Source organism: Procambarus clarkii, chromosome 38, assembly GCF_040958095.1.
Source record: "Procambarus clarkii isolate CNS0578487 chromosome 38, FALCON_Pclarkii_2.0, whole genome shotgun sequence".
In the NCBI taxonomy this organism is placed as follows: domain Eukaryota; kingdom Metazoa; phylum Arthropoda; class Malacostraca; order Decapoda; family Cambaridae; genus Procambarus; species Procambarus clarkii.
Window position 1 is genome coordinate 38966423 of NC_091187.1, and position 15425 is coordinate 38981847.

General features: G+C 51.4%; 1 protein-coding gene across 1 annotated transcript in view; it reads left to right on the forward strand.

Moving 5' to 3' along the window:
• The first annotated feature begins 5262 nt into the window (after window positions 1-5262).
• LOC138372342 (uncharacterized) overlaps window positions 5263-15425 on the forward strand; it is a 42186-nt gene continuing 32023 nt past the window's right edge. The window contains exon 1 of the mRNA XM_069337623.1: window positions 5263-5571. Coding sequence (XP_069193724.1) covers window positions 5263-5571 — 309 coding nt within the window. The remainder of the gene's footprint in view (window positions 5572-15425) is intronic.

Below are 15425 nucleotides of genomic sequence, written 5' to 3' on the forward strand. Positions count from 1 at the left end.
TATAGAGAATCGAATTTAATTCTCACATACATTGGATATAATGTGTTTACTGTAAGGAAATCTGACGCAATACTGGCGTCAGGTGACGTGAGAATTCTAGCCTACTGCACAGATGAAATTATTAGTACATGAGAATTCTACGTGTTGTTAATTTTACTTACTACAATAATTAGTATAGTTAGTAATAATTAATGAGAATACAACAGTGTTGTATTCGGTGTTGGAAATATCCAACAAAATAACCCATCAATCACAATGTATGTCTGATGTAGCTTGTAATAATAAATTTAATGGAATTTCGGCCAAAGTTAATAACTATTGGTTAAAATTTGTGTGGACCCCATCCCATGTTGGAGTTGGAAAACATGACTTTGTAGAGCAATTGGCCAATGAGGCTTGCAGGAAAGCAAACACTGATTATGACTTTGGACTATCTAATGCAATTATTAGAAACATTCAAAGTACAGAAATTAATTCAGATTTAGAAGAACTAAGAAATGCCAAGAGACCTGAAAGCTGCAGTATTAAAAGGTATGGCAACTTTTGTAATAATAGGTATTTGTATGGTCTGCACAGTAACCGGACCAGGCAATGTGCTGTAGTCATTGCGCTAATTCGCCTTGGCTATAGACACATCTGGCAGGTTAGTGAGGCTGAGCCACTACCAGAATATTCAGATTGCAAACTCTGTGACAAACCTTTGATGCATTCACTAGAACACTAAGCTGTTGAATGAGAAACCGTTAAAGATTTTAGACCTCCTGATCTATTGTACCATCAACTGTGTAACTATTTCATTGAATCTGGTGTACTGGACGACATTCCAACAATTTATAAAAAATTTGCCTGTCCATGTTAAAGAAAGAAGAACAATTTTATTTATATTACTTCTAAGATGCATCACTTATGAACCCATCCATGCCCTTTTTTATTTATTTTATTTTATTTATTTATTTATTTATTTATTTATATACAAGAAGGTACATTGGCTTAGAGAGAATACATAGCATAGTATTTACAATCTTGTAAAGCCACAAGTACGCGCAGCGTTTCGGGCAGGTCCTTAATCTAACAGATAATTTTAAGTACTTAAATTCTAGCAGAATTAATAAAATGATAACAGATACATTGCAAGAAAAAAATGAGATGAGAGATATTAGTAAGTATATTAAAGCACATTGGTATATTAAAGCTCTGATTGATTACATTGACAACTTGATTGGTAATTTAAACAAGATTATCAGACACCGTACAGCAGATTGATAGCACATATAAGAAGACAGCAATGATCACAATGGTAAAGATGTTCGGATTGGGTACATAAAGATTGGGAGATTGGGTAGCAATAGATACAGTGCAATTTTAGAGCAAAAGGTAAAAAACTATGCAGATGAAATTAGGTATTTTTTAGTTTTGTTTTTGAATGACGCAAAAATTGGATTGCTTTTAAATTCATTAGGGAGTGAGTTCCATAGACTGGGTCCCTTTATTTGCATAGAGTGTTTACACACATTAAGTTTGACTCTGGGGATATCAAAGAGATATTTATTTCTGGTGTGGTGATAATGGGTCCTATTACATCTGTCCAGGAAGAGTTTCAGAGCAGGATTTGCATTTAAGAACAGGGTTTTGTAAATGTAGTTGGCAAAAGAAAACTTGTGGAGTGAAATTATGTTTAGCATGTTAAGGGAGTTAAACAAGGGGGGCTGAAAGCTGAATTTGTTATTACTCTAATAGCAGATTTTTGCTGGGTGATGATGGACTTGAAGTGGTTTGCAGTTGTTGAACCCCATGCACAGATACCATAATTAAGATAAGGATAGATTAGTGCATAGTATAGAGAGATGAGAACAGAGTTAGGTACATAATATCTGATTTTGGAGAGTATCCCAACTGTTTTAGAGACTTTCTTAGTTATGTATTGTGTATGTGGGTGCTGAAATTGAGTCTCTTGTCTAGGAATAGGCCAAGAAACTTTCCATCATTTTTATTGCTAATGTTTACATTATCTATCTGAAGCTGAATTGCATTTGTAGATTTGCTTCCAAATAAGATGTAGTAGGTCTTTTCTATGTTAAGTGTTAGTTTATTGGTTGACATCCATAAGTGGACTTTTTTAGTTCATTATTAACAACATCATTTAGTGTATGTGGGTTGGGGTTAGAGTAGATGAGGGTAGTATCATCAGCAAACAAAATAGGCTTCAGAATGTTAGAGACATTAGGCAGATCATTGATGTATATAAGAAATAACAGAGGTCCCAAGATGCTGCCCTGTGGCACTCCAACGGTTATTGGTAGAGTGGGAGAGGTTATATTATTGATGGTTACACATTGGTGTCTATCACTTAGATATGATTTGATATAGTCCAGTGCATGACCTCGGATTCCATAATGATGGAGTTTACGTAAGAGGTAATTGTGATTAACAGTTTCAAAGGCCTTTCTCAGGTCAATGAAGAGTCCAATCGGAAACTCATTTTTGTCAAGGGCTGAGTAAATTATATCTAGGAGACTAATAATTGCATCGTTGATACTCTTTTGGGAGCGGATATTGCCCTTGTGTGGCACTGCCACACACTGCCCTTGTGTGGCAGTGCACAATAGAAGGATGTTTTTACATTTTCATACATTAAAACATTGATTTTAACCATGATATATATGTGCTTCTGCCGACAGTTTAAACCTATTGTCTTGTGTATGACCCCCTGTCCTGTGTGACAGTGAATACCAGCATTATCCTCACTTTATTAAGATTAATTGAACTCCTCAATATCTTGTGGTCGTTATATCCTTACTAATGCCTTAAATCTATTTTGGTACGTCACCAAAACTAAATTGTAGTTAGTTTTGTCAATAAATATTTTAATAATTATAATAATAACTAATAGAAACGATGAGGACCATCGTAGATATATTGACGTAAAAGGATATAAGAAAGTAGAAATCGGTACCAATGAGTTTGAACAAAACTGAAAAGATATTGTACTGATGATGCAAATAAATCTTTACCTAAGCTAACCTTCCTTGGTATAATACATGCAATCTGAGGCCAAATTTAGTACATATGTACGAGGCCAAGAAATATTTAGGTTGGGTTTTAGCTAATTTACTAATTTATTTTAGCTAATATATAGGTTTTTGGTTTTTAGTTTAATTTTTTTTTGGACTCTATAAAGGGAGTAGTTCCAAATTCTACTATCTAAATGTCCATTACATGTTTGATTGTAAGAGAAACACAGACGTTACCATCACCAGAGTGACCATAACACAGACGTTACCATCACCAGAGTGACCATAACACAGACGTTACCATCACCAGAGTGACCATAACACCAACGTTACTATCACCAGAGTGACCATAACACCAACGTTACCATCACCAGAGTGACCATAACACCAACGTTACCATCACCAGAGTGACCATAACACAGACGTTACCATCACCAGAGTGACCATAACACCAACGTTACCATCACCAGTGACCATAACACCAACGTTACCATCACCAGAGTGACCATAACACCAACGTTACCATCACCAGAGTGACCATAACACAGACGTTACCATCACCAGAGTGACCATAACACAGACGTTACCATCACCAGAGTGACCATAACACAGACGTTACAATCACCAGAGTGACCATAACACAGACGTTACCATCACCAGAGTGACCATAACACCAACGTTACCATCACCAGTGTGACCATAACACAGACGTTACCATCACCAGAGTGACCATAACATCGGCGTTACCATCACCAGAGTGACTATCACCAGAGAGACCAAACTCCAGCGTGACCATCACCAGCGTGACCATCACCAGCGTGACCATCACCAGCGTGACCATCACCAGCGTGACCATCACCAGAGAGACCAACCTCCAGCGTGACCATCACCAGAGAGACCAAACTCCAGCGTGACCATCACCAGCGTGACCATCACCAGCGTGACCATCACCAGAGAGACCAACCTCCAGCGTGACATCACCAGCGTGACCATCACCAGCGTGACCATCACCAGCGTAACTATCACCAGCGTGACCATCACCAGAGTGACCATCACCGGCGTGACCATTACCAGCGTGACCATCACCAGAGTGACCATCACCAGCGTGACCATCACCAGAGAGACCAACCTCCAGCGTGACCATCACCAGCGTGACCATGACCAGCGTAACTATCACCAGACTGACCATCACCAGCGTGACCATCACCAGCGTGACCATCACCAGCGTGACCATCACCAGCGTGACCATCACCAGAGTGACCATCGCCAGAGTGACCATCGCCAGAGTGACCATCGCCAGCGTGACCATCACCAGCGTGACCATCGCCAGCGTGACCATCACCAGCGTGACCATCACGAGAGTGACCATCACCAGAGTGACCGTCACCAGAGTGACCGTCACCAGCGTGACCATCACCAGCGTGACCATCACCAGCGTGACCATCACCAACGTGATCATCACCAGCGTGACCATCACCAGCGTGACCATCACCAGCGTGACCATAACCAGCGTGACCATCACCATCGTGACCATCACTAGAGTGACCATCACCAGCGTGACCATCACCAGCGTGACCATCACCAGAGTGACCATCACCAGAATGACCATCACCAGAGTGACCATCACCAGACTGACCATCACCAGAGTGACCATAACCAGCGTGACCATCACCAGCGTGACCATCATCAGCGTGATCATCACCAGCGTGACCATCACCAGCGTGACCATCATCAGCGTGATCATCACCAGCGTGACCATCACCAGCGTGACCATCACCAGCGTGACCATCACCAGCGTGATCATCACCAGCGTGACCATCACCAGCGTGACCATCACCAGCGTGACCATCACCAGCGTGACCATCACCAGCGTGACCATTACCAGCGTGACCATCACCAGCGTGACCATCACCAGCGTGACCATCACCAGCGTGACCATCACCAACGTGATCATCACCAGCGTGACCATCACCAGCGTGACCATCACCAGCGTGACCATCACTAGCGTGACCATCACCAGCGTGACCATCACTAGAGTGACCACCAGCGTGACCATCACCAGCGTGACCATCACCAGAGTGACCATCACCAGAGTGACCATCACCAGCGTGACCATCACCAGCGTGACCATCACCAGCGTGACCATCACCAGAGTGACCATATGCCTGCGTGACCATCACCAGCGTGACCATGACCAGCATAACTATCACCAGACTGACCATATGCCTGCGTGACCATCACCAGCGTGACCATGACCAGCGTAACTATCACCAGACTGACCATCACCAGCGTCACCATCACCAGCGTGACCATCACCAGCGTGACCATCACCAGCGTGACCATCACCAGAGTGACCATCGCCAGAGTGACCATCGCCAGAGTGACCATCGCCAGCGTGACCATCACCAGCGTGACCATCGCCAGCGTGACCATCACCAGCGTGACCATCACGAGAGTGACCATCACCAGAGTGACCGTCACCAGAGTGACCGTCACCAGCGTGACCATCACCAGCGTGACCATCACCAGCGTGACCATCACCAACGTGATCATCACCAGCGTGACCATCACCAGCGTGACCATCACCAGCGTGACCATAACCAGCGTGACCATCACCATCGTGACCATCACTAGAGTGACCATCACCAGCGTGACCATCACCAGCGTGACCATCACCAGAGTGACCATCACCAGAATGACCATCACCAGAGTGACCATCACCAGACTGACCATCACCAGAGTGACCATAACCAGCGTGACCATCACCAGCGTGACCATCATCAGCGTGATCATCACCAGCGTGACCATCACCAGCGTGACCATCATCAGCGTGATCATCACCAGCGTGACCATCACCAGCGTGACCATCACCAGCGTGACCATCACCAGCGTGATCATCACCAGCGTGACCATCACCAGCGCGACCATCACCAGCGTGACCATCACCAGCGTGACCATCACCAGCGTGACCATTACCAGCGTGACCATCACCAGCGTGACCATCACCAGCGTGACCATCACCAGCGTGACCATCACCAACGTGATCATCACCAGCGTGACCATCACCAGCGTGACCATCACCAGAGTGACCATCACTAGCGTGACCATCACCAGCGTGACCATCACTAGAGTGACCACCAGCGTGACCATCACCAGCGTGACCATCACCAGAGTGACCATCACCAGAGTGACCATCACCAGCGTGACCATCACCAGCGTGACCATCACCAGCGTGACCATCACCAGAGTGACCATATGCCTGCGTGACCATCACCAGAGTGACCATCACTAGAGTGACCATCACCAGCGTGACCATCACGAGCGTGACCATCACCAGCGTGACCATCACCAGCGTGACCATCACCAGAGTGACCATCACCAGCGTGACCATCACCAGCGTGACCATCACCAGCGTGACCATCACCAGAGTGACCATATGCCTGCGTGACCATCACCAGCGTGACCATCACCAGAGTGACCATCACCAGCGTGACCATCACTAGAGTGACCATCACCAGCGTGACCATCACTAGAGTGACCATCACCAGCGTGACCATCACCAGAGTGACCATCACCAGAATGACCATCACCAGAGTGACCATCACCAGCGTGACCATCACCAGCGTGACCATCACCAGCGTGACCATCATCAGCGTGATCATCACCAGCGTGACCATCACCAGCGTGACCATCATCAGCGTGATCATCACCAGCGTGACCATCACCAGCGTGACCATCACCAGCGTGACCATCACCAGCGAGATCATCACCAGCGTGACCATCACCAGCGTGACCATCACCAGCGTGACCATCACCAGCGTGACCATCACCAGCGTGACCATCACCAGCGTGACCATCATCAGCGTGATCATCACCAGCGTGACCATCACCAGCGTGACCATCACCAGCGTGACACTCATCAGCGTGATCATCACCAGCGTGACCATCACCAGCGTGACCATCACCAGCGTGACCATCACCAGCGTGATCATCACCAGCGTGACCATCACCAGCGTGACCATCACCAGCGTGACCAACACCAGCGTGACCATCACCAGCGTGACCATCAACAGCGAGACCATTACCAGCGTGACCATCACCAGCGTGACCATCACCAGCGTGACCATTACCAGCGTGACCATCACCAACGTGATCATCACCAGCGTGACCATCACCAGCGTGACCATCACCAGCGTGACCATCACTAGCGTGACCATCACCAGCGTGACCATCACTAGAGTGACCATCACTAGCGTGAGCATCACCAGCGTGACCATCACCAGAGTGACCATCACCAGAGTGACCATCACCAGCGTGACCATCACCAGCGTGACCATCACCAGAGTGACCATATGCCTGCGTGACCATCACCAGAGTGACCATCACTAGAGTGACCATCACCAGCGTGACCATCACGAGCGTGACCATCACCAGCGTGACCATCACCAGCGTGACCATCACCAGAGTGACCATCACCAGCGTGACCATCACCGGCGTGACCATCACCAGCGTGACCATCACCAGAGTGACAATATGCCTGCGTGACCATCACCAGCGTGACCATCACCAGAGTGACCATCACCAGCGTGACCATCACTAGAGTGACCATCACCAGCGTGACCATCACTAGAGTGACCATTACCAGCGTGACCATCACCAGCGTGACCATCACCAGCGTGACCATAACCAGCGTGACCATCACCAACGTGATCATCACCAGCGTGACCATCACTAGAGTGACCATCACAAGCGTGACCATCACCAGAGTGACCATCACCAGAGTGACCATCACCAGCGTGACCATCACCAGCGTGACCATCACCAGCGTGACCATCACTAGAGTGACCATCACCAGCGTGACCATTACCAGCGTGACCATCACCAGCGTGACCATCACTAGAGTGACCATCACCAGCGTGACCATCACCAGCGTGACCATCACCAGAGTGACCATTACCAGCGTGACCATCACCAGCGTGACCATCACCAGCGTGACCATCACCAACGTGATCATCACCAGCGTGACCATCACCAGCGTGACCATCACCAGCGTGACCATCACCAGCGTGACCATCACCAGCGTGACCATTACCAGCGTGACCATCACCAGCGTGACCATTACCAGCGTGACCATCACCAGCGTGACCATCACCAGCGTGACCATCACCAACGTGATCATCACCAGCGTGACCATCACCAGCGTGACCATCACCAGCGTGACCATCACCAGCGTGACCATCACCAGCGTGACCATTACCAGCGTGACCATCACCAACGTGATCATCACCAGCGTGACCATCACCAGCGTGACCATCACCAGCGTGACCATCACTAGCGTGACCATCACCAGCGTGACCATCACTAGAGTGACCATCACCAGCGTGAGCATCACCAGCGTGACCATCACCAGCGAGACCATTACCAGCGTGACCATCACCAGCGTGACCATCACCAGCGTGACCATTACCAGCGTGACCATCACCAACTTGATCATCACCAGCGTGACCATCACCAGCGTGACCATCACCAGCGTGACCATCACTAGCGTGACCATCACCAGCGTGACCATCACCAGCGTGACCATCACCAGCGTGACCATCACCAGCGAGACCATTACCAGCGTGACCATCACCAGCGTGACCATCACCAGCGTGACAATTACCAGCGTGACCATCACCAACGTGATCATCACCAGCGTGACCATCACCAGCGTGACCATCACCAGCGTGACCATCACTAGCGTGACCATCACCAGCGTGACCATCACTAGAGTGATCATCACCAGCGTGACCATCACCAGCGTGACCATCACCAGCGTGACCATCACCAGCGAGATCATCACCAGCGTGACCATCACCAGCGTGACCATCACCAGCGTGACCATCACCAGCGTGACCATCACCAGCGTGACCATCACCAGCGTGACCATCACCAGCGTGACCATCATCAGCGTGATCATCACCAGCGTGACCATACACCAGCGTGACACTCATCAGCGTGATCATCACCAGCGTGACCATCACCAGCGTGACCATCACCAGCGTGACCATCACCAGCGTGATCATCACCAGCGTGACCATCACCAGCGTGACCATCACCAGCGTGACCAACACCAGCGTGACCATCACCAGCGTGACCATCACCAGCGAGACCATTACCAGCGTGACCATCACCAGAATGACCATCACCAGAGTGACCATCACCAGCGTGACCATCACCAGCGTGACCATCACCAGCGTGACCATCATCAGCGTGATCATCACCAGCGTGACCATCACCAGCGTGACCATCATCAGCGTGATCATCACCAGCGTGACCATCACCAGCGTGACCATCACCAGCGTGACCATCACCAGCGAGATCATCACCAGCGTGACCATCACCAGCGTGACCATCACCAGCGTGACCATCACCAGCGTGACCATCACCAGCGTGACCATCACCAGCGTGACCATCACCAGCGTGACCATCATCAGCGTGATCATCACCAGCGTGACCATCACCAGCGTGACCATCACCAGCGTGACACTCATCAGCGTGATCATCACCAGCGTGACCATCACCAGCGTGACCATCACCAGCGTGACCATCACCAGCGTGATCATCACCAGCGTGACCATCACCAGCGTGACCATCACCAGCGTGACCAACACCAGCGTGACCATCACCAGCGTGACCATCACCAGCGAGACCATTACCAGCGTGACCATCACCAGCGTGACCATCACCAGCGTGACCATTACCAGCGTGACCATCACCAACGTGATCATCACCAGCGTGACCATCACCAGCGTGACCATCACCAGCGTGACCATCACTAGCGTGACCATCACCAGCGTGACCATCACTAGAGTGACCATCACCAGCGTGAGCATCACCAGCGTGACCATCACCAGAGTGACCATCACCAGAGTGACCATCACCAGCGTGACCATCACCAGCGTGACCATCACCAGAGTGACCATATGCCTGCGTGACCATCACCAGAGTGACCATCACTAGAGTGACCATCACCAGCGTGACCATCACGAGCGTGACCATCACCAGCGTGACCATCACCAGCGTGACCATCACCAGAGTGACCATCACCAGCGTGACCATCACCGGCGTGACCATCACCAGCGTGACCATCACCAGAGTGACCATATGCCTGCGTGACCATCACCAGCGTGACCATCACCAGAGTGACCATCACCAGCGTGACCATCACTAGAGTGACCATCACCAGCGTGACCATCACTAGAGTGACCATCACCAGCGTGACCATCACCAGCGTGACCATTACCAGCGTGACCATCACCAGCGTGACCATCACCAGCGTGACCATAACCAGCGTGACCATCACCAACGTGATCATCACCAGCGTGACCATCACTAGAGTGACCATCACAAGCGTGACCATCACCAGAGTGACCATCACCAGAGTGACCATCACCAGCGTGACCATCACCAGCGTGACCATCACCAGCGTGACCATCACTAGAGTGACCATCACCAGCGTGACCATTACCAGCGTGACCATCACCAGCGTGACCATCACTAGAGTGACCATCACCAGCGTGACCATCACCAGCGTGACCATCACCAGAGTGACCATTACCAGCGTGACCATCACCAGCGTGACCATCACCAGCGTGACCATCACCAACGTGATCATCACCAGCGTGACCATCACCAGCGTGACCATCACCAGCGTGACCATCACCAGCGTGACCATCACCAGCGTGACCATCACCAGCGTGACCATCACCAGCGTGACCATCACCAGTGTGACCATCACCAGTGTGACCATCACCAGCGTGACCATCACCAGCGTGACCATCACCAGCGTGACCATCACCAACGTGACCATCACCAGAGTGACCATATGCCTGCGTGACCATCACTAGAGTGACCATCACTAGCGTGACCATCACCAGCGTGACCATCACCAGCGTGACCATCACCAGCGTGACCATCACCAGAGTGACCATCACCAGAGTGACCATCACCAGCGTGACCATCACCAGCGTGACCATCACCAGCGTGACCATCACCAGCGTGACCATCACCAGCGTGACCATCACCAGCGTGACCATCACCAGCGTGACCATCACCAGCGTGACCATCATCAGCGTGATCATCACCAGCGTGACCATCACCAGCGTGACTATCACCAGCGTGACCATCACCAGCGTGATCATCACCAGCGTGACCATCACCAGCGTGACCATCACCAGCGTGACCATCACCAGCGTGACCATCACCAGCGTGACCATCACCAGCGTGACCATCACCAGCGTGACCATCACCAGCGTGACCATCACCAGCGTGACCATCACCAGCGTGACCATCACTAGAGTGACCATCACCAGCGTGACCATCACCAGCGTGACCATCACCAGAGTGACCATCACCAGAGTGACCATCACCAGAGTGACCATCACCAGCGTGACCATCACCAGCGTGACCATCACCAGCGTGACCATCACCAGAGTGACCATATGCCTGCATGACTATCACCAGAATGACCATCACTAGAGTGACCATCACCAGCGTGACCATCACCAGCGTGACCATCACCAGCGTGACCATCACCAGCGTGACCATCACCAGCGAGACCATTACCAGCGTGACCATCACCAGCGTGACCATTACCAGCGTGACCATCACCAACGTGATCATCACCAGCGTGACCATCACCAGCGTGACCATCACCAGCGTGACCATCACTAGCGTGACCATCACCAGCGTGACCATCACTAGAGTGACCATCACCAGCGTGAGCATCACCAGCGTGACCATCACCAGCGAGACCATTACCAGCGTGACCATCACCAGCGTGACCATCACCAGCGTGACCATTACCAGCGTGACCATCACCAACGTGATCATCACCAGCGTGACCATCACCAGCGTGACCATCACCAGCGTGACCATCACTAGCGTGACCATCACCAGCGTGACCACCACCAGCGTGACCATCACCAGCGTGACCATCACCAGCGAGACCATTACCAGCGTGACCATCACCAGCGTGACCATCACCAGCGTGACCATTACCAGCGTGACCATCACCAACGTGATCATCACCAGCGTGACCATCACCAGCGTGACCATCACCAGCGTGACCATCACTAGCGTGACCATCACCAGCGTGACCATCACTAGAGTGATCATCACCAGCGTGACCATCACCAGCGTGACCATCACCAGCGTGACCATCACCAGCGAGATCATCACCAGCGTGACCATCACCAGCGTGACCATCACCAGCGTGACCATCACCAGCGTGACCATCACCAGCGTGACCATCACCAGCGTGACCATCACCAGCGTGACCATCATCAGCGTGATCATCACCAGCGTGACCATCACCAGCGTGACACTCATCAGCGTGATCATCACCAGCGTGACCATCACCAGCGTGACCATCACCAGCGTGACCATCACCAGCGTGATCATCACCAGCGTGACCATCACCAGCGTGACCATCACCAGCGTGACCAACACCAGCGTGACCATCACCAGCGTGACCATCACCAGCGAGACCATTACCAGCGTGACCATCACCAGCGTGACCATCACCAGCGTGACCATTACCAGCGTGACCATCACCAACGTGATCATCACCAGCGTGACCATCACCAGCGTGACCATCACCAGCGTGACCATCACTAGCGTGACCATCACCAGCGTGACCATCACTAGAGTGACCATCACCAGCGTGAGCATCACCAGCGTGACCATCACCAGAGTGACCATCACCAGAGTGACCATCACCAGCGTGACCATCACCAGCGTGACCATCACCAGCGTGACCATCACCAGAGTGACCATATGCCTGCGTGACCATCACCAGAGTGACCATCACTAGAGTGACCATCACCAGCGTGACCATCACGAGCGTGACCATCACTAGCGTGACCATCACCAGCGTGACCATCACCAGAGTGACCATCACCAGCGTGACCATCACCGGCGTGACCATCACCAGCGTGACCATCACCAGAGTGACCATATGCCTGCGTGACCATCACCAGCGTGACCATCACCAGAGTGACCATCACCAGCGTGACCATCACTAGAGTGACCATCACCAGCGTGACCATCACTAGAGTGACCATCACCAGCGTGACCATCACCAGAGTGACCATTACCAGCGTGACCATCACCAGCGTGACAATCACCAGCGTGACCATAACCAGCGTTACCATCACCAACGTGATCATCACCAGCGTGACCATCACTAGAGTGACCATCACAAGCGTGACTATCACCAGAGTGACCATCACCAGCGTGACCATCACCAGCGTGACCATCACCAGCGTGACCATCACTAGAGTGACCATCACCAGCGTGACCATTACCATCGTGACCATCACCAGCGTGACCATCACTAGAGTGACCATCACCAGCGTGACCATCACCAGCGTGACCATCACCAGAGTGACCATTACCAGCGTGACCATCACCAGCGTGACCATCACCAGCGTGACCATCACCAACGTGATCATCACCAGCGTGACCATCACCAGCGTGACCATCACCAGCGTGACCATCACCAGCGTGACCATCACCAGCGTGACCATCACCAGCGTGACCATCACCAGCGTGACCATCACCAGTGTGACCATCACCAGTGTGACCATCACCAGCGTGACCATCACCAGCGTGACCATCACCAACGTGACCATCACCAGAGTGACCATATGCCTGCGTGACCATCACTAGAGTGACCATCACTAGCGTGACCATCACCAGCGTGACCATCACCAGCGTGACCATCACCAGCGTGACCATCACCAGAGTGACCGTCACCAGAGTGACCATCACCAGCGTGACCATCACCAGCGTGACCATCACCAGCTTGACCATCACCAGCGTGACCATCACCAGCGTGACCATCACCAGCGTGACCATCACCAGCGTGACCATCATCAGCGTGATCATCACCAGCGTGACCATCACCAGCGTGACTATCACCAGCGTGACCATCACCAGCGTGATCATCACCAGCGTGACCATCACCAGCGTGACCATCACCAGCGTGACCATCACCAGCGTGACCATCACCAGCGTGACCATCACCAGCGTGACCATCACCAGCGTGACCATCACCAGCGTGACCATCACCAGCGTGACCATCACCAGCGTGACCATCACTAGAGTGACCATCACCAGCGTGACCATCACCAGCGTGACCATCACCAGAGTGACCATCACCAGAGTGACCATCACCAGAGTGACCATCACCAGCGTGACCATCACCAGCGTGACCATCACCAGCGTGACCATCACCAGAGTGACCATCACCAGAGTGACCATCACCAGAGTGACCATCACCAGCGTGACCATCACCAGAGTGACCATCACCAGCGTGACCATCACTAGAGTGACCATCACCAGCGTGACCATCACCAGAGTGACCGTCACCAGCGTGACCATCACCAGAGTGACCATCACCAGAGTGACCATCACCAGCGTGACCATCACCAGCGTGACCATCACTAGAGTGACCATCACCAGCGTGACCATCACCAGCATGACCATCACCAGAGTGACCATTACCAGCGTGACCATCACCAGCGTGACCATCACCAGCGTGACCATCACCAGCGCGACCATCACCAACGTGATCATCACCAGCGTGACCATCACTAGAGTGACCATCACCAGCGTGACCATCACCAGCGTGACCATAACCAGAGTGACCATTACCACCGTGACCGTTACCAGCGTGACCATCACCAGCGTGACCATCACCAGCGTGACCATCACCAGCGTGACCATCACCAGCGTGACCATCGCCAGAGTGACCATCACCAGAGTGACCATCACCAGCATGACCATCACAAGCGTGACCATCACCAGCGTGACCATCACCAGCGTGACCATCATCAGAGTGACCATATGCCTGCGTGACCATCACTAGAGTGACCATCACTAGCGTGACCATCACCAGCTTGACCATCACCAGCGTGACCATCACCAGCGTGACCATCACTAGAGTGACCATCACCAGTGTGACCATCACTAGAGTGACCATCACCAGCGTGACCATCACCAGCGTGACCATCACCAGCGTGACAATCACCAGCGTGACCATCACCAGAGTGACCATCGCAAGAGTGACCATCACCAGAGAGACCATCACCAGCGTGACCATCACCAGAGTGATCATCACCAGAGTGACCATCACCAGCGTGACCATCACCAGAGTGACCATCGCCAGAGTGACCATCACCAGAGTGACCATCACCTGCGTGACCATCACCAGAGTGACCATATGCCAGCGTGACCTTCAAAATAGTGACTAAGCACCTGCTTGACCATCACAAGAGAGTGGGGAAATTATTCACCATTCTCTCATATAATTGATTATATATGATTTATCTGTTATAAATTTCCTTTAGGAACCTGTAGCTGTTGCAT